General features: G+C 39.8%; 1 protein-coding gene across 3 annotated transcripts in view; it reads right to left on the bottom strand.

Moving 5' to 3' along the window:
- Positions 1 to 27,770, bottom strand: part of MARCHF5 (membrane associated ring-CH-type finger 5) — a 47,364-nt gene that overhangs the window by 11,547 nt on the left and 8,047 nt on the right. The window contains exons 2-3 of one of the 3 annotated variants that reach the window (XM_084904356.1): positions 22,262 to 22,377; positions 21,689 to 21,891 (exon numbers count right to left, since the gene is read on the bottom strand). Coding sequence is in view for 2 of the 3 variants with exons in the window: in XM_084904354.1 (XP_084760480.1) it covers positions 21,689 to 21,891 (203 nt within the window). In the remaining variant the exon portion in view is untranslated. Of the gene's footprint in view, positions 1 to 8,104; positions 8,255 to 21,688; positions 21,892 to 22,261; positions 22,378 to 27,770 lie in introns of those variants that run through there. The other 2 variants (XM_084904354.1, XM_084904355.1) reach the window with 2 other exon arrangements.

Genomic DNA, 27,770 nt, shown 5'->3' with positions numbered 1-27,770 from the left:
GAAATCCAGATTTGAATAGATTTAGAATTTCTCAGTCATTTGCATGAAATGTTACCTCCTGAATTTAAATATAGCCCCTTTAAACCTTTTCTTTAGCAGCAACCTGTGATTAAAGCCTCATAGTTGCTGCTTATAAAAGAAGTAGTTCTCCCACTTCTCTTAATTACATTGGCTACTACAGAATGAAATAGCTGTTTCAGCTTACCCTTCCCAAACAGTTCTTGGCCACAACTAGATTCTCTAGTATTTGGTTAAGAGTATCACTTCTTTGACTTCACTCATTACTTCCTTGATAAAGCCAGTGAAAGTAACCAAGGCTATTTTCTCATAGTTATACAAAGTCAACTATCTTACTTTGATTTTCAATATGCTAGAATTAGTTGAGTATTATTCTCTAACAACTTCAATTATCATAACACTAGTAGTTTTTATGGCATTTCAACAGCTGTGTGTGCCAAATATGCTTCTATTATTATGTGCTGAACTGTGAAACTTGACTACTACCTCCCTCTGGAATTTATTTGGGATAGCTACATTTGGAGGTATTCTAATTAACAACCATTTAGCCCAATAACATAATTTAGCTCCAGAATTTTCCAGAGCAGTGGGTTTTAGTCCTGAATTGGAGCAATGCCTACAGTTAGAACTGAGTATCTAAGTTTAATAAAAGATTATGAAACCTTGATTCAGTAATCACAATACTTACTGAATACCATCTACATACATTTTCTTGGAAATTTACAAGTGTTATTACCTACCTTCCGGGAACTTACAATCTATAGGAGGATACTATACACAAAAATAATTTGCATTGTACAAAGAAATTAACATAGCAATATGATAAAATAATGAACGTGTAAGAACAAGCATTCATCTTTAGAGCCTCTGATCAATACTTCTCCCTGATCACTGGAGCCAATATCACTAAGTTACAAAGAGAGACCACACTATGAAGTAGAAGGAACATTTGGAGAGATGCCAAAGAATCTATTGATTTAAATTTAGCATATTTATTTTACTATTGTCAAAGTCTAACATTTAAAATTATAAATTTATCTTTTGGGACCAAATATCAATAGATAAAGCAAGCTTAGTTTAGTGCATTCAGTGCATTTGAATTCTACCTCCTCTAATCATAGTTATCATTTCTTGAGTGTCTACATGATACCGAGTGGGTGCCACAGGTATTACAAGCATCATTACTTAATCTCATAATGTAAGGTTTAATCCTTAAAATATACAAATTTGCTGGGTTAAGTTTAAAACTCCATCAAAAGGCACAATACAAGTCATTTTAGCTCTGGCCAGTGTGGCTCAGTTGGTTGGGCATCATCCCGTGTACCAAAAGGTTGCTGCTTTGATTCCCATGCAGGTGGCAGCCAATAATAGATGCTCTGCTCTCAAATCGATGTTTCTCTCTCCCTCTCAAAAATAAATAAATAAATAAATAAATAAATAAATTTTTTTAAAAGTTATTTTAGTGAGTCAAAGATCCCTCAAATGCTGGTATTAAAAATTAAAGACAATACTTCAACTTTCATATTCGTTACTGATAATTTTTTATTTTATTTTATTTTATTTTTTATTTATTTTTTTTTAAATCAATCTTTATTGTTCATATTATTACAAAGGTTCCTCATTTCTTCCTCCCTCCACCAGGTTCCCACCCCACCCTCTGCCCCCTCCCCATCCCCCATTGTCCTCATCCATAGGTGCACAGTTTATGTTCAGTCTCTTCCTCCCTCCCTTTCCCCGATAGTAAATCCCTTTTCAGATAGTAAATCTGTTACTTAGCATTTTCTCATATCAATAATACCTCCACATGCCCAATGATACACTTCACACAGAAGACATTTTCAAATAGGTCAACCAGCCTCATCCAGGCCCCACCCAAGGCACTCACAGATCAACACCCCAGCGCTATACTAACTCAACACATCCAGATCTAAGCCTTCATCACTTGATTCAGCAGACCCTCAAGTTCCCGCAAAAGTTTCCAGCCATGTCTGAGAGGCAGCCGTGGGCAGGTACAGGCGAGGAGCAAGCTGTTTCGGGCCTGGCTGCTCCGGGCCTGGCCTCTGTTGCTCTGGTTCATTCCACAACCAGCTGCTCCGGGTCTGGTCACTGCCGCTCCCGACCTAGTTGCTCTGGACTTGGCTATTGCTGCTACAGGCCTGGCCGCACCCGACCCGGCTGCTCTGGGACCGGTTGCTCTGGTCCCGGCCGCTCCGGGCCTGGCCACTCCCAGACTGTCAGCCGCTGCTCCGGGCCTGGCCGCTCCCAGCCTGGCAGCCGCTGCTCCGGGCCTGGCCGCTCCCAGCCTGGCAGCCGCTGCTTCTGGCCTGGCCGCACCAGACCCGGCTGCTCCGGGCCTGGCCGCTCCCAGCCTGGCAGCCGCTTCTCCGGGCCTGGCCACTCCCAGCCTGGCAGCCACTGCTCCGGGCCTGGCCGCACCAGACCCGGCTGCTCCGGGCCTGGCCGCTCCCAGCCTGGCAGCCGCTGCTCCGGGCCTGGCCGCTCCCAGCCTGGCAGCCACTGCTCCTGGCCTGGCCGCACCAGACCCGGCTGCTCCGGGCCTGGCCGCTCCCAGCCTGGCAGCCGCTGCTCCGGGCCTGGCCGCACCAGACCCGGCTGCTCCGGGCCTGGCCGCACCACACCCGGCTGCTCCGGGCCTGGCCGCTCCCAGCCTGGCAGCCGCTGCTCCGGGCCTGGCCGCACCAGACCCGGCTGCTCCGGGCCTGGCCGCTCCCAGCCTGGCAGTCGCTGCTCCGGGCCTGGCCGCACCAGACCCGGCTGCTCCGGGCCTGGCCGCTCCCAGCCTGGCAGCCGCTGCTCCGGGCCTGGCCGCTCCCAGCCTGGCAGCCGCTGCTCCTGGCCTGACCGCACCAGACCCGGCTGCTCCGGACCTGGCTGCTCCCAGCCTGGCAGCTGCTGCTCCGGGCCTGGCTGCTCCTAGCCTGGCAGCCGCTGCTCCAGGCCTGGCCACACCAGACCCAGCTGCTCCGGGCCTGGCCGCTCCCAGCCTGGCCGCCGCTGCTCCGGGCCTGGCCGCACCCGACCCGGCTGCTCCGAGCCTGGCCGCTCCCAGCCTGGATGCTCTGTGCTTGGCTACTGCTGTTCTGGGCCTGGCTGCTCCCAACCCGGCTGCTCTGGACCGGGCTTCTCCGGGCCCAGCCACTCCGTGTCTGGGTGTTCCTGGACTGGCTTCCCTGGGCTTGGCCGCCTCTGCCTCAGGCCTGGCTGCCACTGCCCCAGGTCTGGCTGCTCCAGTGCTGGCCGTTGATGCTCTTGTTCTGGCTGCTGCTGCTCTGGGGCCTGGCCACTGCTGCTCCGGGCCCAGCTGCCACTGCCTTGTGCCTGGCCACTCTAGGCCTGGTCGCCGCTGTTCCAACATTCTGTCCCTTTTTTCTCTCTTTTTTTTTTTTTCTTTTTTAAAAAAAAACAAAACGCATTTATGTTGCAATGTTGGCTGGTGCGTTGAGTTCTGACTTAGTCTTTGATTTTTCAAGATCTTCTTTGTATTCTTAAGTAATTTTACTATCATTTGCTCTCACTTGATTTCTTCACATTGAGAACTTCTTTGGTTTCTTCCTCCTTATCCTGGGAGCTCAGCAGGTTGGCCTGTGGCACCCCTTTGTTCTCCGTGGGCTCCCGCGCTGCTCCAGCCTGTTGCCGGGGTCGGCGCCGCCCAGGAAGCAGCCCCCGTCCTTGGCTCCGTTGCCAGCGCTCAGCAGTCGAAGGCTCAGGGGCACCCCCCCCACTGGGGGCCCCGTCGCCCGGCTCCTTGCTGGCGCCCGGCTGGCCGGTGTCCGGCAGGGGCTCCTGCTCCTCGTGGCGTTCCTCCAGTCTGGAGCTTTCTTTCTCCCTCCCACTAGGGGAGTCCAGGATCAGAGTCAACAGACTGTCCTCTGCGCACAGTGTGCGCGACTCCGGGGGCTCGGCCTTTCGCTGCGCTCCCAGGACTCCACCTCACAGCTCCGTCTCCCCCTGCCCGAGCCTGGGTCCCCAGGGACTGGCCCAGACCTGGAGTTCGGGGCGGTCTGGACTGAGGCTCAGAGCTGCCGCCGGAGGCTTTGTTTCTTCCGGCTAGGGTAATCCAGCATCAGAGTCAACATTCAGTCCTCTGCCCGCCATGTGTGCGCGACTCTGGGGGCCCCGCATTTCGCCGTCCCCCGGGATTGTCTCCCCCTGCCGGAGCCTGGGTCCCCAGGGTCTGGCACATAACTTGGGGCTCAGCGCTGCCGGTTCGGGGGTTCAGCCCAGGCTGGGGGTTCTATTTCCTTCCTGCTAGGGAACGCCAGGCAGCACCCAGCCCTCTCCTCCTCTCCGGCTGCGACCTCTCCGCGCGCGTGTGCGTGTGAGCGCGCAGCATGTCTCTGTACCTTAGGCTTTTTTTCAGCTCCTCTGATTTTCCTTCTGGTTTTCTCCCTCCTTCCTATTGTAGAGTTTTCAGTCAGTCGACTACCTGTAGCTCTGGGCAATGTCCACTCTACATTTTAGTTGTATTCCCTTGAAATTGTTGTGAGCTGCTGCGGCTAGGTGTATACCCGAGCAGCCATCTTGGATCCTCTCTGATAATTTTTTAAAACAGAAAACTAAAGCCATATGAGAACATAAGACCCTTCAGCACATGTACTCATCTACCAGATCCCATCCTCTCCAACTCAAAGCCACAGCTCCGTCAATTCTCTCCTTTCCCATATCATTTCCCCTACTATTTGCTGGATGATTTCCAAACAAGTATGTCATTATTTCTTCTATCTTAAAGAAACTCTTCACTTGATCCTTTTCCCCCCACTGCTCCACTTACAACAAAATCTTCAAAAGACTTACTCTGTTTTCACTCATTCAATTCTTTCTTGAACCTACTTACCAAGATTGTTCGTCAAGGTCACGAATAAGCTATGCATAGCTAAATCCAATCTCAGCTTTTTTCTTATTTTGCCTATCAGCAACAGCTGACAGATATTCCCTTCTTCTTCCTACCAAATGTTTCTTCACTGCATTTCCAGGGCATCACCATCTCTTGGTTTTCTTTCCATCTTACCAGTCACAAACTTTTTAGTCTCCTTTACTGATTCTTCTTCTTGATCTCAGTGAAGCCCACCCACCCCGCCAACGTACACCTCACTATACTACCTTGTTTCCCCGAAAATAAGACAGTGTCTTATATTAATTTTTTCTCCCAAAGTTGCGCTAGGTCTTATTTTCAGGGGATGTTTTATCTTTCCATGCGCTAGGTCTTATTTTTGGGATGTCTTATTTTCGGGGAAACACGGTATTTGATTACTCTGCTCTAGATTTCTTTTCCCAAAGCACTTACCACTAATTAATATACTCTAATGTACTTAACTGTTTCCACATATTACAACAGAGGCTGGAACCTATGTTATGTTATTATTTTTAAAAATATATTTCATTGATTTTTTACAGAAAGGAAGAGAGAGGGATAGAGTTAGAAACATCGATGAGAGAGAACCATCGATCAGCTGCCTTCTGCACACCCCTTACTGGGGATGTGCCTGCAACCAAGGTACATGCCCTTGACCGAAATCGAGCCTAGGACCCTTCAGTCTGCAGGCCAATGCTCTATCCACTGAGCCAAACCAGTTAGGGCTGGCTGTTTATTTTTATAAAGTTTTATTGGAGCATGTCTGTATATGTATGTATATTTTTTTAACTGAAAAAAAAAGTTCACCAAAATAAAAAAGTTCACAAAAGTTCAAAAAAGAAAATCTTAGATCTTCCTTTTTCATTATTCTGTATAGAGTCCATTACAAAACTATTTCCTACCAGTCAGAATCAGAATTTATTTGGAAAGAGGTTTTTACATGCTTCCAATGTAACTTCTTTCCTTCCTCTTTTTTAACAGTGCACTTGGAATTATCTACTGATGTAATAAAGCAATTTAATCCCGAAAAAACAATCAACCATTTGGACAAAATATAATTCTAAAAAGTAATCCATCACCACCACATTTATCTATCATGAACACAGACAATTTAGAGATGTTTGAATATCTTTCCTTTAATGATTTCAGGTTCTAACAAAATTAGCTCAATTTTCTTGCTGAATCATTAGGTGTGAATTCTTTTTGCATTCACAAAACAAATAAAATCTTCACTCTTCACTTTGGAAAATTTCCACTCACCCTTTGGTTCATAAGCAAAAGATATGCTGAATTAAATGAAATCACTGGCTGCATTTTATGGCCCTTAATTAGTTTTTCTGGCAAAAGTCTGTCTAGGCTTTGTCTTAAGTTTATGTTGTCTAAACTTCTCAAGGCTCTTCCAGATAGAGTAGTCCAAGATTAGTTCAATAATTAAAAGAAAGATTAAATGTCTAATGGTAAGTGTACCATTAGAATAATAAGCTGCCCCAGAGGAGCTATTTCTGAGAATTTAAGATAATCTAAGCAAACTATTTGGTGAATAACAACAATCACTGAAGTCCTCTGGATGCCTGTCCCTAAAATCATACCGTTCCCATTGGGAGGCTTATCATGTGCTACTACCCCATTACTTGGGATCACAAAAGAAAATAGTAATAGCAACTAGATTCTTATTGTCATATCACAACAAAGAGTTATTAGAAATAAGGTAAGGCATTACTCTAGCCCTTAAAAACCTTAATTCTAATGGAGAGGGGAAAGTATGAATACATATACTTTATAAATTAAATATGTGAGGGCATAAAAAGGGTTCAATATTTTAAAAAGGCACACTGAATTTTTAATGCTCTAGTGGGCTTCACTACTTATGCTTTCAATAGTAGTGTAGTTACACATGGATGACAATTAAAAGGAAATCCATTGTGAATTCTTTCATACAATAAAAAAGCCTTTGGCCTGGCTTGGTGGTTTAGTTGGTTGGAGTGTTGTCCCATGAACCAACAGGTTGTAGATTTTTGGGTCAGGGTATGTATGGGAGGCAACCGATTAATGTTTCTCTCTAAAATCAATTGAACAACATATCCTCAGGTGAGAATTAAAAAGAAAACTTTTATAAAGAAAATAACTACACTAATATTTTGGATAAATTCAAATTTTCACATTCAGATTTGAATGACATCAAATAGTGAGCTGAGAACTACTGAGAAAACTCCTAAGTCCATGTCTACTGAAAAAGTAGTGAGTTTTATTGGACAGACACTATGAACATAAATTTGCTACAACTGCAATTTTAATTCAAGTCTATAGGTATGAATGGTGTTAATCTTGGAAGATACAAAATTAATGAAGGGCAAGCAATACTTAGCATTCAACATCGCTGGCACTACTTACAATAATACCCAGAATTCCTAGAACCTTTTTCAAGGACAGATACCCTGACCAATTCCTGAAAAATAATTTCTATGTTATGAGTGCTATAATTTCTAATACAGAACATAATTTAATGAGCATTTTTAGCTAATTCATAAGGTAATTCATAAGATTATAGCTCCCATGAACTCCAAGGTTTCTATTAAGTGGCCAATGATTTAAAGAGAATTAACAAACAAAAAGCTATTGATATTTCAGTTTACAGGTTTTTATTGTGTTGTTTTCTTCCTTTGCATTGAACTATTTTGCCCGGACCCAACTTAAATGCCAACTTGCTAAGTCAAAACATCAGCCCCACTTTCAGATACAGAACCATCCAGAACTGCAAGTTTTGGAGGCCACCAAAAGTCCAACAATATAGGTTTAAACTTCTCTTCTTGCTTCAAGTCTTCTTTTTTGTTGCATTCTGTTTCTGGAATGTCCTGTCTCTATTTTGATTAAGTCTGTATGAAAACCCAACTACTGCCAGAACCAGTTTGGCTCAGTGCATAGAGCCCTAGGTTCCATTCCGGTCAAGGGCATGTACCTTGATTGCGGGCACATCCCCTGTGGGGGGTGTGCAGGAGGCAGCTGATTGATGTTTCTCTCTCATCGATGTTTCTTACTTTCTATCCCTCTCCCTTCCTTCTGTAAAAAACCAATAAAATACATTAAAAAAGAAAAAAAGAAAACCCAACTAGTCAAAACTAACCTAACCTGATAAGATATTGACTTAATTGCTCTACCCACTTGTTCATGTCCCAAAAGGCTTCCTTTACACACTATTCCACAAAATGCACTTACCCCTTTGCTTGTGCATAATGTTAGTACTTTAAGTTCTTGTTCAATGTTTGTTCAGTTGTCTCAATATCCTTATTGTCTGTCCATGTCAGCATCATCTTAGATTGAAAACTCCCAGGGGGCAGGGGCCATGTCTGTTTAACTTGCTTTGTACAGTGCCTAGGATAGAACCATGTACAGATAGGTGCTTAAAAATGGTTTTTTGATGATGACTGGCATCACTCTCAGGACTCTCTAGGCCACAGCTATCTCAGCACATGGTACCTGGCAGTACATCAGGGCACTTTGGCCTGTTCTACAGAGCACCAGAATATAATGGCATAGGAACTAGCTGTAGCACTTGGGCAAGTATTTGACTCAATCCATTATTAAAAAAGAATGGGGGGAAAAAAGGTTTTAATTATATAGTCCCAAGTCAACAAATGTGGATTTCATTGAGGACATGAAATAATATAACAGCAACCAATTCAATTAAGAGTTAAAAGTATGTGGGAATCCTCATGGGACAGTAAAGAGTTTTAACTCTTTCCCTGGAATTCAATACTGTTTCTAATTCAAGACTTTGGAGGCGAGAGAATCCAAGATGGCTGCTCGGGTAGGCAACTAGCCGCAGCCGCACACAACAACTTTAATAAAATACAACTAAAATATAAAATGGACATTACCCAGAACTACAGGAAAGTCGACTGACTGGAAATCCTACAACAAGAAGCAAGGAGAAAACCAGAAGGAAGCACGGAGAAGCTGTAAAAGCCTAAGGTACGGAGACACGCGGCGCGCGCGGAGAGGACGGAGCCGGAGAGGAGGGAGGCCGAGTGCCTGGCGGGCGTTCCCTAGCGGAAAGGAGATAAAACTCCGACTGTGCTGGGCCCCTGACTGCTCTGAACCCCCGTTCTGGGCCAGACCCCGGGGACTCAGGCTCAGCCATAGGGAGCTGGGCTGTAAGTCGGAACCCCGGGGTAGCGGAGAAAGGAGGTCCCGGAGGCGCGCACACTGCCCCCAGAGAAGGGACGGTCGGCTGTGCAGCGGGATTGCCCTGACGGGAAGGAGACTGGGGCTCCAGACTGCTGTGAACGCCACCTCCAACTCCACTCCCAACTGAACTGAACCCCAATACCGGGCTCATTGTGGGAGAGCATAGACTGTTTGGCAGCAGGCGAAAATCGAGGGCACCTTTCTCTCAGAGGCGCCGGCAGCGAGCACTGAAGGACCCGCATAGGGCGGGGCTGACGGAAGCCAAAGCTGCAGGCTCCACCCTGAAATCCCGTCCCATCTGTAACTGCGAAATGCGACAACAAAATAGATCACAAACAAAAGAAATGGAGGACAAAAAGCGTCTGGATATAGAGTTCAAATCTACGCTTATAAGGTTTTTCAAGAATTTCCTAGAAAAGATGGATAAGGCCTATGAGGATATGAAAAGAGACCATCAAGAAATGATAAGGGAACAACAAGAAATAAAGAATACATTGTCTGAAATAAAAAATATTCTACAGAGTCCTAAAAACAGAAGGGAAGATCGCAAGAATCAAGTCAAAGATTTGGAACATAAAGAGCCAGAAGACACTCCTCCACAGAAGCTAGAAGGCAAGAGAATCCAGAAAATTGAAGATAATGTAAGAAACCTCTGGGACAACTTCAAGCGAACCAACATCAGAATTATGGGGGTTCCAGAAGATGAGAGAGAGCAAGATATCGAAAACATACTGAAAGAAATAGTGAAAGAAAACTTCCCCCACCTGGTGAAAGAATTTGACTTACAAGTCCAGGAAGTGCACAGAACTCCAAACAAAAGGAATCCAAAGAGGACCACACCGAGACACATCATTATTAAAATTCCAAGAGCAAAAGATAAAGAGAGAATATTAAAAGAAGCAAGAGCAAAGAAGGTAGTAACTTATAAAGGAGCACCTATACGATTGTCAGCTGACTTCTCAACAGAAACCATGCAGGCCAGAAGGGAATGGCAAGAAATATACAAGGTGATGAATAGCAAGAACCTACAGCCAAAAATAAGCTACCCAGCGAAGCTATCACTCAGAATCGAAGGCCAGATAAAGAGCTTCACTAATAAAAAAAAGCTAAAGGAGTTCATCACCACCAAACCAGAATTATATGAATTGCTGAAGGGGGTTCTTTCAGAAGAGAAAATAAACAAAGATAAAAATTATGAACAACAAATACGTAATTACCAACAAGTGAATCTAAAAAACCAAGGAAATTAAAAAAATCTGATGAACAATATTAACTGTTGAATATAATAGAATCAGAGGTATGGAAGGGGAGTGAACTGACGATTCTTGGGGAAAAGGGGAGAGGGGGGCGTGGGAAGAGACTGAACATAAACTGTGCACCTATGGATGAGGACAATGGGGAGAGGGGAAAGGGCAGAGGGTGGGGTGGGAACCTGGTGGAGGAGAGCAATGGTGGAGGGGGGGGGGGGGAAGGAACATTTGTAATAATATGAAAAATAAAAACTTATTAAAAAAAAAAAAAAAAGACTTTGGAGGCGAGGTCTAAGAAGGCTCAGACAAGCTAATGTAAGTTTCACCTCTGACTGCTCTACTTGTAGGTTGAGAGTTGAGCATTTTTATATAAGAACAAACACACACCCTGATAACTTAGACTATAAGTTACATTGCTTAGTAAGAAGTTAGTCATTAGACTGTAAACAGGAAGAAAGGATGTTCTTGGAGAATTTTTTAGATAATTAATCTAATAATTGATTAAAAAAAAAAACCTCCCCAGCCGGGACCGGTTTGGCTCAGTGGATAGAGCGTCGGCCTGCGGACTGAAGGGTCCCGGGTTCGATTCCGGTCAAGGGCACGTACCTTGGTTGCGGGCACATCCCCAGTGGGGGGTGTGCAAGAGGCAGCTGGTGGATGTTTCTCTCTCATTGACGTTTCTAACTCTCTGTCCCTCTCAATTCCTCTCTCTGTAAAATCAATAATATATATATATATATATATATATATATATATATATATATATATATATATAATATATAAAAATCTCCCCAAACAAAACAAAAACCAAACAAGGTTGAAGAATAAAAGGTCCAGAGTCAAAGCAAATGAGTACAATTCCTCCCTGTGTATATATATATAGCTTATCACCATGAACAGTAACTAAAGATCATTATAGTAGTTCTTTTATAATTACAGTTTGTGCCGAGGGAAAACTTAAATTTATCCTTAGAGTAGAATAGCCCATAGCATATTTGTGGGTTATAAGGTTAACTGCTAAGTATTTATTAAGCACCTATTGTACAATTAACATTTTACTGTATATTAAAATAAAGGCCTCTGCCTCCAAGGAGCCTATAATCTAGTGACAAACAATAAATTCACATTAAACAACTGAAAATTTTTAAGGCAAAGTTAATAATTGTATGATAGTATGGTACAAATTATACAGATACATGCTATGAAATATTAAGATTAAAGTGTTTTTTTTAAATTTCCATATGTATTTACTAATTAACAGAAGTGAATCTTAACCTAGACTTGAAGTTGATAATCTGAGGGAGAATGCTAGAAGACCTTTAAACTAGCAAATGACTTTATTCAAAATATTTACGTATTTTATAAAAGTTGGTATACCATTAAGGTGGGGGTTATATGATAGAAACCTTGACAAGATCTTTGAAGAACAAGACATTGCCAGGACCGGTTTGGCTCAATGGATAGAGCGTCGGCTTGGGGACTGAAGGGTCCCGGGTTCGATTCCGGTCAAGGGCATGTACCTTGGTTGCGGGCATATCCCCAGTAGGGGGTGTGCAAGAGGCAGCTGATCGATGACTCTCTCTCATCGATGTTTCTAACTCTCTATCTCTCTCCCTTCCTCTCTGTATAAAATCAATAAAATATATTTAAAAAAAAAAAAAAAAAAAAAAAAAAGACACAATATACAATAAAAGTGCTAGTTAGAGAAAACTAACCTTATAACATTATTTAAAGTCAGAATAAACTAGAATAGAATCCACAAGATTTCGTATCCAAAGCAGAATACAAAGAAAGTATCAAATCTAGAGAAGCTTTATATAGGAGTTAAGTTAGGATCAAAAAACATTAAAACTTATTAGAGGAAAGACATGTTTCATCTGCTTTTTTGTAGAAAACCATACCTAACATATTCTTTGAAGTTCTTTGAACTTCAAAATAAAAAGCTGAAAAAGTTCAAGGTGTAATGAAAGAAACACCAAAAAAAAAAAAGAGAGAGATGACAGTATTAATTACTACATACAAAAGTTAGACATTTTCTTTAAACATACCTACAGTTTTCAAGTTTTCCATTATAATTACTTTTATTAGTAAGAAAAACTGTTTAGAGAATAACCAAGGGTATCATAAAATTCATGTTAACCATAACCTCAAGGAAAGTCAACCTGATGTTACGTTTCATTTTCATTACACGAGCTCCTATTAGACTCCTTAGAAGCAACAGAACAAGGTGGGTAAGTATAATGTAGGGTCCACTGTGTGAATCTGGACAAACTGGTACTTCCAGACATCGATTTCTGCATCTGTTCAATAATGAAAATTAACATAAAGTAAAAGAAGCTCTTAATAGAATACTTAGTGTTATGCAGTAACAACCAAGATTTCCTGGCTCCATGAATTTTCCTCCCCTTCCTTGTCCCAGACCTGTAAGCAAAAAGGATCTAGCCTTATTTCCTACATGAGAATTTCCTAAAGTTTTGTTTTAATACCAAAGCCATGTACCAGTTTTTTTCCCCTCAAACATAATCTTAGATCAGAGTTCTATCATGTTTATTAACTTAGTTTACCGTTTTTTGAAAGAGTAGCTGATATGCATTTTTCTGATTAGTGATGTCGAGCATCTTTTCATATGCTGGTTGGCAATCTGTATGTCTTCTTTGGAAAAAATGTCGTCCTTTGTCCATTTTTTAATGATTGTGTGTGGTTTGTGTGTGTGTGTGTGTTTTGCTATTGAGTTATATGAGTTGCTTAGATGATTTGCAAGTATCTTTAGCTATTTCATAGGACAATTTTGCTGATTGTTTCTTTTGCTGTACAGAAGTTTTTCAGTTTGATGTAGTCCCACTTATTTATTTTTGCTTTTGGTACTTTGTACTTTTGTTATATATCCAACACTCATTAGTAAGACCAATATTAAAAGCTTCTGTTTTTCCCCTAAAAGTTTTACAGTTTCATGTCTTAAATTAATCCATTCTTTTTTTTTATTTTTATTTTATTTTATTGATTTGTACAGAGAGGAAGGGAGAGAGTTAGAAACATCGATGAGAGAGTCATCAATCAGCTGCCTCTTGCACACCCCCCACTGGCGATATGCCCGCAACCAAGGTACATGCCCTTGACCGGAATCGAACCCGGGACCTTTCAGTCCCCAAGCTGAGGCTCTATCCATTGAGCCAAACCGGTCTTGGTAAATTAATCCATTCTTAATTCTTATGAGTGTTATAAGATAGGGGTTCAATTTCATTCTTTTGTATGTGAATACTCAGTTTGCCCAACACCATTTATTGAAGAGACTTTCTTTCCTCACCGAATATTCTTGGCTCCCTTTTCAAATATTAGTTGAACACATATACACAGGTTTGTTTCTTGGCTCTTGATACTGCTCCATTGGCCTTTGTATCTGTTTCTGTACCAGTACTGCATTGTTTTGATTACTAGAGGTTTGTAATACAGTTTTATAGTTTGAAATCAGAAAGTGTCATGCCTCCAGCTTTGTTCTTTTTTCTCTAGATTGGTTGGACGAGTTCTTTTGTGGTTCCATATAAATTTTAGGATAATTTTTACTACTTCTGTGAAAAATGACATCAGAATATTAATACAGGTTACAATGAATCTGTATATGACTTTGGGTAGAATGAACATTTTAACATTAATTTTTCCTAATCCATAATATGGGATATCTGTCCATTTGTATCTTCATTTCTTGCATCAATGTCTTGTAATTTTTAGTTTTACTCCTAAGCATTTTATTCTTTTGATATTACAAGTAAACTGGCTTTATTTCTTTTTCAGATAATATGTTGTTAGTATATAGAAATGTAACTGATTTTTGTATGCTGATTTTATATCTTGCAACTTTACTAAATTAGTTTATTAGTTCTAACAAGCTTTTTTTAAAATGTGAAAGACACTTTAAAAAATGTTTTTACTCATTTTTAGAGACAGAGATGGAAACATCAATGAGAGAGAATCATTGATTGGCTATATCCTGCAGGTCCCACACTGGGAATTGAGCCCACAACCCGGGCATGTACCCTGACCAGGAATCAAACTGGTGACCCATTGGTTCATAGGTTGATGCTCAACTACTAAGCCACCATAGCCAGGCTAATAAGCTTTTTTTTTGTGTGTGTGTGTGTGGGTTTGTTTTTTTTGGGAGGGATAGTCTTTAGAATTTTCTATATATAAGGTCATATTATCTGCAAAAAAAGATAATTTTACTATATTTTCTCTGATTTGGATTTTTTAAAATATCTTTTTCTTGCTGAACTGCTCTGGCTAGGACTTCCAGTACTATGTTGAATAGGAGTGTGAAAATGGATGCCCCTTGTCTTACTGATCTTTGCAGAGAAGCTTCTGACTTTTCAATGTTGGCTAGAAGGCTTAACCATGGATTTGTCATATGTGGCCATTATTATGTTGAAGTGTTCCTTTTATTTCTAATTTGTTGCTTTTTCTGCATCTATTAGAAAACGATATAATTTTCACTTTCATTCTGTTAATGTGGTGTATCACATTCATTCATTTGCAGTAAACCATTCTTGCATTCCAGGTATAAATTCCACCTCACCATGATGTATGATCCTTTTAATGTGCTGTTGAATTTTGTTTGCTAGTATCTCTGTATTCATCAGGGATATTGGCTTGTAGTTTTCTTGCAGTGTTTTGTTATCAGGATAATGCTGGACTTATGAAACAAGTTTGGCAGTATTTTCTCCACTTCAATTTTTAAAGAGTTTGAGAAGAACTGGCATTTATTCTTCCTCAAAAGTTTGGTAGAATTCAACAATGAAACCAACTGGTCCTGGGCTTTTCATTGTTGCAGGTTTATGACCTCCTTACTTGTTTTGTTCACATTTTTTATTTCTTCATGATTTAGTCTTGGTAGGTTGTATGTTTCTAGGAATTTATCCTTTACCTCTAGGTTATTCAATTTGTTGGCAAATAATTGTTAAAATAAAAGTCTCTTAGGCTCCTTTGTATTTCTGAGGTATTAATTATAATGTCTCTTCTTTATATGACACGTGTACATTATATGCTTCATGTTGTGATATATTAAGTACACAGGACCATCTATGAAATATTCTGCAAAAAACACAACCAACTCATAATCTCATCAATGAGATCTAACCAACAGTTTATAAGATATGCTAGGGACAGAGCAACACATTACCTAAGTATTCTTGCAGTGCGAGTAATAATAAAATCCAGAAAATGGGACTTTCTATGATAACAAACGATCTTTCTCGTCAATTAAAAAATTATAAGGATAAAAAAATACTATTTTTTTTTTTACAAGTAATATTAGGTCTCTAATCCATACAAAACAGACCCTAATGCCTAGCAGTCAAGGTTCAGTGTTGACCTATGAAACAGTAGGTGGCTCATAGGTCACCTATAGGCAAAGTGACCATCATAGTGTCTGGCAAATAGTAGTAGGCTGTTAGCAAATAAGAGCTATTGATATCACTATTATTATTATTTCTTATTGGTTTTAGAGAGGAAGGGAGGGAGACAGAGGAGAACAGAGGGGGACAGAGGGACAGAGGGAAAGAGAGAGAGAGAGAGAGAGAGAGAGAGAGAGAGAGAGAGAGAGAGAGACAGACAGACAGAGACAGACAGACACTGATCGATTGGGGTGCCTTTGCACATGCTCCAACAGGGGATTGCATCTGCAACCTGGGTATGTGCCTTGACTAGGAATGGAATCTGGAACCCTTTGGTCCATAGGACGATGCTCCAACCAACTAAGTCGCACCAGCTGAAGCTCACTGTTAATATTATTAATAACATTATAAAATAAAATTGTAATTATTATTTCTATTTGCTAAACTTTTAAAGAAAGGTTTCTCCTAAGAACCATCTCTCATTATCCCTAGTGAATATCTTTCCTTTTTAAGCTTTACACTCAACATTTTACAATATCCTATCTAATACGAGTAATATGCAAATTAATCACCACTCCGATACACCCACAAGCCATGCCCTCCAGCCAATCAGGAGCAAGTATGCAAATTAATGCAACCAAGATGGCAGCAGCTATGGAGCGAGCAAGAGGCTTGGCTTCCCCAGCAATGGAGGACGCTAAGCTTTCTGCACACCCTCGCAGGCCCAGACCTCCACTCAAGGCTACAAAATTTCAATTACAGAAGATAAATAAATCCCACCAAAATGGCGGCAGCCATGGAGCTGGAGAGAGCAGGAGGTTTGAGTTTACCCCGGCAATGGAGGAAGCCAAGCTCCTACAGCCCTGGCCTGCCTTGGCCTCCAGCCAAGGCTACAAAGTTTCAATCATAGAAGATAAATAAGAGCGAGCAGGAAGCTCAAGGCTACAAAGTTTCAATTCTAGAAGATAAATAAATCCCAGATACCAGGGCCTCTGCTTGGGTTGCCTGGGGGAGTGGCCAGCCTGCAAACCACCACAGGCCCCTCGCCCAGGCTGCCCCATACCCCAAGGGAACCCCCATCCTGATCTGGGACGACCCTTCAGAGTAAACCAGCTGCCCCCCGCCCCCCCCTGCCATGTACCAGGCCTCTATCCTATATAATAAAAGAGTAATATGCAAATTGACCATCATTCCAAGGCTTAGGATGGCTGCCCCCATGTGGACATAAGATGGCCACCACAAGATGACCAGTAGGGGAGGGCAGTTCGAAGGGATGGGCCTGCAAAGGAGGGCAGATGTGGGTGATCAGGCCAGCAGGGGAAGGCAGTTGGGAGGGACCAGGCCTGCAATAGAGGGCATTGGGGGGACCAGGCCTGCAGGGGAGGGTAGTTAGAGGCAATAAGGCCAGCAGGGGCACAGTTAAGGCCTCAATCAGGTTGGCAGAGGAGTGGTTAGGGGGTGATCAGGGTGGCAGGTAGATGCGATTAGGGGCAATCAGAAAGGCAGACAGGCAAGCAGTTGGAAGCCAGCACTCCTGGATTGTGAGAGGGACATCCCTCGAGGGGTCCCAGATTGGAGAAGGTTCAGGCTGGGCTGAGGGATACCTCCCACCTTGCACGAATTTCGTGCACCGGGCCTCCAGTGTTTGTGTGTGTGTATATTTATTTTATTTTTTAGTGATTTCACAGAGGAAAGGAGAGGGAGGGAGGGAGATATATCAACAGTGAGAGGGAATTATTGATCTACTGCCTCATGGAGGCCCCTACTGGAGATTGAACCTACAATCCAGGTATGCGCCCAGACCGTAAATCATACTGTGACTTCTTGGTTCTTAGGTCAATGCTCAACCACTGAGCCAGCTGGGCTTGCAACCATTTTTTGAGGGTGATTAACTCTATACATAATTTTAAGAGTCTCGTGCTCTACCGACTGAGCTAGCTGGGCACCCTCTATACATAATTTTAAATTGATGCTTTGTTGAGAATAAAGTAAAGAAATAACAAAACTGTAATAAAAGTTTCACTTGAAAATAACCTAAGAATTTACCACTAATGTAATAAGACAGGAGAGAGGGAGTGCCTACACTTAAAGTCGATTTTACAGTTAAAACCAACTTAAAGACAAAAACTGTTAGTAGAAACAAAGAAGGAAATTTATATTAGTAAAAGGGACAATCCATCAAGATAGAACTTAAAAAAAAAGGAGATAAAACAATTAGAAAAATATATGCACCTAACAACAGAGCCCAAAATGAATGAAGCATAACATGGAAGGAATGGAGAAATAGATAATTAACCAAAGTGAAAGACTTTATATCCTACTTTCAACGAAGGACTGGTAAAAGAGCCACAAGGAAATAAAGGAAATTAGAAATCAATAACAGAATGACACTTGGGAAACTTATCAACAGGTCAAAAAAGAAATCTAAGCAGTCCTTAGAAATTTAGAGCTGTAAATGACCACATTAAAAAAAGAAGCAAGATCAAGAAAATGAGAAGAAACTATGGCCTGGGAGAAAGCATTTACAAAAGATATACCAGATCAAAGGCTGTTATAAAAAACATATAAAGAACACGTAAAACTCAACAAGAGAGTAACCTTTTAAAAATTTCAAAAGATTTGACACCTCATTAAAGAAGATGGTTATCACCAAATGTCTAAAATCCAAACACTGACACCACCAAATGCTGACAAAGATATAAAGCAACAGGAACTCATTGCTGGCAGGAATACAAACTATACAACTGCTTTAAAAGACATTTTGGCAGTTTTTTGTTTTTGTTTTTACAAAACTACACATACTCATACCATATGATCCAGCAATCATGTTCCTTGGGATTTATAAGTTGAAAACTTATCTCCACACAAAAACCTGCACACGTGCCCTGGCAGATTTGGCTGTGGCGTTGGAGCATTGGCCTGCAGACCAAAGGGTCTCGGGTTTGATTCCCAGCCCCCGTCAGGGAACATGTTGGGGCAACCAGTTGATGTGTCTCTCTCACCTCTCTCTCTCTCTTTCTCTCTTCTTCCCTCCCTCCCTCGACAAATCAATGAAAAAAAACACACACAAAAAAAACCCTGCACACAGATGTTTATTGCAGCTTTTTCATAACTGTCAATATTTGGAAGAAACCAACTTGTGCTTTAGTAGGATAAATGAACTGTGGTACATCCAGATAATGGAATATTTTTCAGTGCTAAAAAGAAACGAACTAACAAGACATAGAGAAATTTTGAATATTTATTACTAACCGAAAGAAGCCTATCTGAAAAGGCTATATACTATATGATTCCAACCATATGACATTCTGAAAAAGGCAAAAAATATGAAGACAGTGAAAACACTATGTATTATACTTTAAACTTAGATACATGTCATTACATATGTGTCCAAATCCATAGAATGTACAATACCAATAATATAAACAATGGACTTAGGGTAATAATGACCTGTCAATATAGGTTCATCAACTGCAACACATGTATCACTCTGGCGAAAGGGGTTGATAATGGAGGAGGCAGGGAGTATCCTATATAATAAAATCCTAATAAGCAAATTGACTAAACGGTGGAATGACTGGTTGCTATGATGCACATTGACCACTAGGGGGAAGATGCTCAAAACAGGAGCTGTCCCCTGGTGGTCAGGGCGCTCCCACAGGGGGAGCACCACTCAGCCAGAAGTCAGGCTCATGGCTGGCAGGCAGGTGGTAAGGAGTGAGTGGTCCTGGACTGTGAGAGGGCACAGGCTGGGCTGAGGGGCACCCTCCGCCCCCGCCCAGTGCACAAAATTTCATGCACCAGGCCTCTAGTATAGGATATCTCTGTATCTGCCTCTCAATTTGCTGTGAACCTAAAATTGCTCTAAAAAATAAAATCTATTAAAAAAAAAAAAAAACAACCAAAACCAATAATCTAAACTTCCACCTTTAAAAAAAAAAATATATATATATATATTTTATTTATTTTTTACAGAGAGGTAGAGAGAGGGAATAGAGAGTTAGAAACATCGATGAAATAATCATCAATCAACTGCCTCTTGCACAAGCCCTACTGGGGATGTGCCTGCAACCAAAGTACATGCCCTTGACTGGAATCGAACCTGGGAATCTTCAGTCCGCAGGCCGACACTCTATCCACTGAGCCAAACCGGTTTCAGCCTAAACTTCCACCTTTAAAAAACTAGAAGAAAAAAAAGCAAACTAACCCCAAACCAACCAGGAAAAAGGAAATTATAAAGATTAGAGTGGAAATAAATGAAATAAAAAATAAAAGAGAAAATCAATAAAACCAAAGTTGAGTCTTTGAAAAGATCAATAAAATTGACAAGATTTTAGCTAAGTTGACCAAGAAAAAAGACAGAATATTCAAATTACTAAAACCATGAACTAACCTTACAGTACCAACCTTACAGAAATAAAAAGGATTATAAAGGAATACTATGAACCATTATATTCCAACAAATTAGATAATCTAAATAAAATGGACATAATCCAAAAAGACACAAACTATCAAAACTGACTCAAAACAATATAGAAAATATGAATAGTACTATAAATAAAAAGATTAAACTAGTAATAAAAAAATTCTTAATAAAAAATGACCAGGACCAGAGAGCTTCACTGTCATCAAACATTTAAAGAATCAACACTAATCCTTCACACACTCTTCACAAAAAGTGATCAGTTGGGAAGATCACTTCCCAACTTGTTTTATGAGGCCAGTATTATTACCCCCATACTAAAACCAGTTAAAGACACCTAATTTAGTAGAAATAAAGAGTAAGACAAGACAGGTAAATATGAAACCTTAGCTATGACTTTAGTGAACCAGATATCAATGTAGTTAAAGATTGCAGCAGTAATTGTTTCCCCCAATATTTAAATTATTTAAAACACTGCTCTAATAATAAAAATTTTTGGATTACTCTTTTGAGTTTACTTTCTCTGAAATCAGTGGTATGCATGAAGACTCATTTAAATGTTTGAGAAAGGCAACCTTCTCTACTATGCTACTTTCCTTTCATAGAAAGCTAGCCTTTCTTCCTATGCATTATTCTAGAGAAATAGACAATGGAAATTTTGTTTGCCCTTATTATTAAACTTCTCACATTATAAAAGCACTTCATTTATATTGCCTCATTTAAAAAAATGGGTCTGATTTCAATATGTATAGCATCTAGAAAAAGCAACATATCTAATAATTATTTCCAATTTCTCCTTGAACTTACTCCCCCAAAAGTCATTATTTTCTTCTAACCTTCTCAAAACCAAATTGTCTTCATATACCTCTTAATTATAGCCAAGGATATTAAAAATGTTTATAATTGGCATGAGGAAAAAGATACCAGTTCATAAACACATGGTTGGATGGAACGTGCTAACTAAATATGTGTTAGTTACTGCTTTCAATAGTCTGCTATACTTTTTTTCAATGCTAGAATGACTTTTGGTAGTTCCTTGCTCACCAATTTGCAGAAAAAGGAAAGCAGCTTTCATCCAAGATAACCACATAATAAATAGATTGCAAAGATTAGTTTAACATTGTCCTTTCTTAAAATTTTAATTTCTCTACTTTTATTCCTTAATACTGAAGTAAGAATAAGTATTAGGAAGAAAACACTATTGTTTTTTTTTTTTCTACACCAATAGTCTCCAGAGAATGAGGTTCTTTAGTCAGCTTTTTATTATAGCTTTATTGTTTGATTTTATCCACAAGGTTAAGGTCCAAGTTCTTTATCCACTCAACCAAATGAAAACATTTAATGCACAGACTAATGAATGGATCTGGGGATATATTAAGGATAATGTAAACTGTTAACAAAACAAATAAATGCCTGACATTTAGAGGAAACAATAGAAAAAGAATAAGAAATTCACAAAAAAGCAGAGATGGCTCACTTTAAAATAAACCCAAGATCACAGAATTATGTATAATAACATCATTTATATCTGCATTGCTTTTAAGGATCTTCTTACCCAACTTTGGAAAAACTATTAAGTATTCAGCATTGCACTGAGGACATGCCACTCTGGCGGTACTGTTTCCTCTTTGTTTTTCATCCACCCAGCGCTGTAGACAAGCCTGGTGCACCCATTTTGTAGATCCTCTGCACCTGCATGGTCTCACCCATTCAGCAGTTCTATCATCTTCATCAGTGGCAAAACACACCCAGCAACTTCTGTAAATTAAAAGAGAAAATGACATTATCTTTAAGACCTCAACTTTCTCTCCACTGCAGCTCTCACTTAATGAGATGACCCTACTATGGTATTATAGAACCTCTATTCTACATTAAAAGACTGAGGAGACAATACCATCAGTACATTTCCAGTAAGAATAACTTCTTTTTCTGGTTATCCTTTTATTCATCTGCAGAACTGTTCGTTTTTATGTAATTCCCTCCATCTTTCTAGTAATTTATCTTCTGTAATGAACCAGTGAAAGCAAAGCCACAGGCTGCTTTTGTGTTATAAGACTTAATAATTCTTTGATGAGTGGTAAGCACAGAAGTATGTGAAATTCAGTGTTCCCCCCATTTCAACACTAACCTTTTAACCTCTTGAACTTGGAAAACTAAAGTATTGTACAAGTGATTTCACACATGGTCTCATTCAATTTTCAACTGAGGGAAAACCCCCGCCCATTTCTTTCTGGTAAAGCATAACTATAAGAAAAGAGAAAGATGGTTAAATTAAAAAACAAACAAAAACCACACACACACACACACACACACACACACACACACACACACACAGCAAAAGGGAAGAAATGAAGACATCAGGATAAACTGTTTTAGGATAATGACATGATAAATTTGGGTATACATGATTTCATTATAGGTATGATTGGTTTTCCTTTTTACTTATTACACTTGAAGTTTAGAAGTCTCAAGTATGTTTTCTTTTTAAAGGTTCAAACACATATGCTAATCAGAGAAGTCCATTTTTTAATCCTTATCTGAGAATATGTTTATTGATTTAGAGAGATAGGGAGGGAGGGGAGAGAGGGTGAGAGAGAGAAGAAACATCACTTGCTTGCCTCCCGAATGAACCCCAAAACCTAGGTATATACTTGAATCGAACCTGTAACCTTTTAGTGTATGGGACGATGCTCCAACCAACTGAGCCATGGCCAGGGCTGAGATGCTTCTTATATTAAGAAAAAATTCTATTGAGATGGTTAAATTAATAACATTTTTCCACTTTGCTTTTATAGGTACTTCAGGAGGCCTAATTTGTTCTCGTGGAACTAGGTTGCAATTCCTTATTTTTCTCCCAATTAACACAAGTTTCAACACCAAGTTCTATTAGGGCAAATGTAATTTAACTCAGTGAGACCATTCAGCCTCTGCCCTATTAAAGTATGAATGTACAATTGGAACGGCTAATTAATGCTTCTTACCTACTGTGCATTTTTCACTTAATTAGGTAAGTGACTTCAGTCAGATAACTAGCCTAACTATGCTCAGTGGGAAAGATTATATAGTCAGGTACTATAGATGGGTGAGATCTTCAGTTACTGTAGAACATGAATTTTATGTGCTCCAATTAGAACTTCTCAATTAGAATAGAGAGAAAAATGGGACTGTATTCATGGCAACAATATCCAAAATTATAATTTTACTAAGCTTTCAAATTCAGTCCGGTTTCATACGACCAAGGTAAGAATGGGAGGTAGGCAGCCTTTGTTCAGCATGCTGACACCCCCCCAGCCACACTGTCTGGACCTTTCACACTATCTTATTATTGTTATCCAAAAATGCCTCCTTTTCCTTTATCTTTTTAAAAAGTTGTACTATGGTAAAATATACATAACAAAATTTTAACTAAATTTATTAACCATTTTTAAGAATATAATTAAATATAATTAAGTATACTGATATTGTGCAACTATCACTACTCATAGTTTGAGTTTTTACCTTCAATTTTTGAATAAAATTTTGTTATAGAGCAAACAGACCAGTTAATTAAAGTGTTATATATTTTCCTCACAACTGAGGTGATTTTGTAATTATATTTGTGTACATCTGGGAAATGAGATATATCATTTTGGTAATAAAACATAGGAAGATTATGTAGAAACTCTCTAGGTTAGTATAAATTTTTCATTTCAACTATGGAATATATATGTAGCTAAGTACAGTTGGACTAGCATAATTAATCAGTATTAAGATTAATCAAATTTTAAATTAAGCAAATTTTAGTCATCAGAAAAAAAATGTAATAACATATCTATTAAAACTATCCTATTTATGTAGGATAGTTTTTAGGTAGATTTGAAAAACATACACACACACACACACACACACACACACACACACACGTCTACTCAGGACCATCTTAATAGGTTGTACCAAATGAAACTGCCTCTATTTGTGTTTTTTACTCACATCAATGGCAATCTCATATTTTAGTCTAACAGGAAAACTTGTATATTCCCTATGAATTCTGGATAAGTGTAAGTTATTTTCCCCCAACATTTTATAATGAAAAATGTCAGTGTCAAAAAAAGGTTGAAAATCTCTCAGTGAATACCCATATTCCCAATATCTACATTCTATAATTCTTTTTAAAAAATATATATATTTTATTGATTTTGTACAGAGAGGAAGGGAGAGAGAGAGTTAGAAACATCGATGAGAGAGAGTCATCGATCAGCTGCCTCTTGCACACCCCCCCACTGGGGATATGCCTGCAACCAAGGTACATGCCCTTGACTGGAATCGAACCCGGGACCCTTCAGTCCCCAAGCCAACGCTCTATCCATTGAGCCAAACCGGTCTTGGCTACATTCTATAATTCTTATCACTTAAAAATATATATATAGATGTTTCTACTGATTTCAGAGAGAGGAAGGGGGAGAATCAATGATCTGATGCCTCTTGAATGCCCTCTACAGGGAATGGAGCCATAATCTCCTGGTTTATGGGTTAATACTTAACCACTGAGTCACATCAGCCAGACTGTCCAATTTCTTTTTGTAATTCTTATCATATTGATATATATGTGCTTTATCACATATTAATTCATCCATTTTATTTTTTGATGCATTTCAAAGTTGTAGGAATAAGTATAATTCACCCCTAAATATTTTCACAGTTTACTTTTTAGAAGGTATTCAACTGATATGTAAGGCAGGCACTTTCAGATTTTTTATAATTTCACAACTATAGTAGGTTAGATGAACTATAATTTACAGTGGAAATTTATTAGGAGTTAAGCCTGATGTACAATACAATTTGAGAACTGCTGGTGTGGAGTAATGGCAGGTAAAAACAAAACAAAACAAAACAAAACAAAACAAACCACAAGAGTTTGGAGAAAGCCATCTATTGTATATGAAAGAGGCAATTATTTTATTTACTTCTGGTGACTAAATTTTTTGAGGAGGAAAGGGGGAAAGGAAGGAGGGGGAAGGGAAAGAGGGGGAGTAGGAGAGGGGCAGAGGGATGGAAGCATTGATTGGTTGCCTCCCACAGGCACCCCAATCAGGGATAGAACCTGAAACCTAGGAATTGAACCCACCACACCTTTTTGTGTATATGACCATGCTCCAACAAACTGACAATACTGGCCAGGGCTAAATATTTTTTAACATAAATAACAGTTCAAAAAATGTTAAGTTATGCCGAGGCCGGTTTGGCTCGATGGATAGAGCGTTGGCTTGGGAACTGAAGGGACCCGGGTTCGATTCCAGTCAAGGGCATGTACCTTGGTTGCGGGCATATCCCCAGTAGGGGGTGTGCAAGAGGCAGCTGATCGATGACTCTCTCTCATCGATGTTTCTAACTCTCTCTCTCTCTCCCTTCCTCTCTGTACAAAGTCAATAAAATATATTTTAAAAAAATGTTGTTATAAAGAAATTATGAACTTATTTACTACCATACTAGGTATGAGTTTAATCTACCTAATATGGAAAGAACATTAATCTGTGAAATAGGGCCAAGGAAAATTAACTTGAAACATATAAAAATGGTTACATGTTTTAGGCTAATAGCCTATAAGACAAAATTATTAGTCTTCAGGGCTACAGAACAGGAAGGAAAGGAACAAATAATGTGTATGAACCCTTTCTTTCCTCATTAAAAAACCAAACAAACACACACTTCTGACCAGGAACATCACCTGAGAAGTCTTTGTTTCCCTATACTCTTCTCCCTCCTTTGAAGTAGAAAATAAGTGTTTGAAAATAATGGGTTTACAGTTTCTCCAAACTTAGAATTGAGGAGAGAGAGTAGAAACTTGTGTTTAATGCATCAAAATCTGAAGTTCCCAGCAAAAAATCTGAGGCTCATTTTTGCAAAGCCAGCTTTCTGTGCCCAGCCTCCCTCCCAATCACTGTACCCTGGGGGAGAGGACATTCCTTAAACCACTCTAAGGATTACCCTTCCTAAAGCTGGGAGTGGGGAAGGACTAACTGCCTAAATTACACATATGGATGATGTCGCAGGGAAGAGTAGTTTTCCATAAAAAGCATGGGATACTATTTATTCCTTAAAAAGAGGAGAAATTGGCATGTGCCCTGACTGGGAATAAAACTGTGACCTCCTGGTTCATAGGTCAACACTCAACCACTGAGCCACCCTGGCTGAACTATAGTTATTTTTTCCTTAGGTTAACCAGTTTGGGGTAGATTTCCCATCACATATAACCTAAACCAGTGGTTGGCAAACTGCCGCTTGAGAGCCACATCTGGCTCTTTAGCCCCTTGAGTGTGGCTCTTCCACAAAACACTGTGGGCACGCACCTGCAGTGCGATTGAAACTTCGTGGCCAATGCGCAGAAGTCGGTTTTCGGCTCTCAAAAGAAATTTCAGTCGTTGTACTGTTGATTTTTGCTCTGTTGACTAATGAGTTTGCCGACCACTGACCTAAACAATTTTGTTACACACTGTGAGAAACTGAATATAAGAGATGGCCCCTTTACTAGCTGGTTTGGCTCAGTTGGTCTGCAGACTGAAGGGTCCTAGGTTCAATTCTGGTGAAAAGCACATGGCTGGGTTGCAGATATAATCCCCAGTGAGGGGCATGCAGATGATCAATGATCCTCTTTTTTTTTCTTTTTTTTTTTTAAAATATATATTTTATTGATTTTTTACAGAGAGAGATAGAGAACTAGAAATGTCGATGAGAGAGAAACATCGACCAGCTGCCTCTTGCGCACCCCCTATTGGGGATGTGCCCACAACCAATGTACATGCCCTTGACTGGAATCGAACCCGGGACCCCTCAGTCCGCAGACCGACGCTCTACCACTGAGCCAAACTGATTTCGGCAATGATCCTCTTTCATCAGTGATGTTTCTATCTTTTCTCCCTCTTCCTTCCTCTCAGAAATTAAAAAATGTATTTTTTTAAAAAAGGAGATGGCCCTAAGACAACTATATAAAACAACAGACCTTGTATTTCAATGTGTTACATTACTGTCAGATTTTTAATATTTTAATAGCTGCATTTTAATATACTGTTTCATTTCTGATCCTATATATTTTGTTTTATTCTTTCAAAACATTCTGAGAAAGATCTCATAGATTTAACTAGGCTGCCAAAGTTGTTTACAGCATAACAAAACATTCTGTTAAGATCCCCTATTATAAAGAATTATATAAGTGATAATGAAAGTGGTCAAGAATTGCCTGGCACATATACAACTACCAAACTAACACTAGCAAGAATGGCATTGATAAAGATAAAAAGATGGTCTCAACTTTACATGTATGCTTAAATTTTATGGATGCATTTCCTTATCCAAATTAACACACATAAAGCAATTCTGCTCGGCACCTGGTATTTAGTGGGAAAAGTCCTGTTTCCTACCCCACTCCCACTCTTTCAATAGGTCGCCACCACTGCTTAAGATATTCACTCAAATCCTCTCAATTCATTTTCTTTCAAGCCTCCTACTTGCAGATGTACATACTATTTTGGTTCCACACCTTCCTACAAGCCAAGCTGGGACATATTAGTTTACAAAGTATGTAAATGGAAATATGGAAATTACCACAGTAGGTTCAGTGATCAAAGAACAAATTACTATTATACTGTAAAACAGAACTAAAC

Source organism: Pipistrellus hanaki, assembly GCF_964339955.1.
Source record: "Pipistrellus hanaki genome assembly, chromosome: 14".
Taxonomy (NCBI): Eukaryota; Metazoa; Chordata; class Mammalia; order Chiroptera; family Vespertilionidae; genus Pipistrellus; species Pipistrellus hanaki.
Note: the sequence above shows the minus strand (reverse complement) of the source record. Positions and strands in the feature narration are given on the sequence as shown.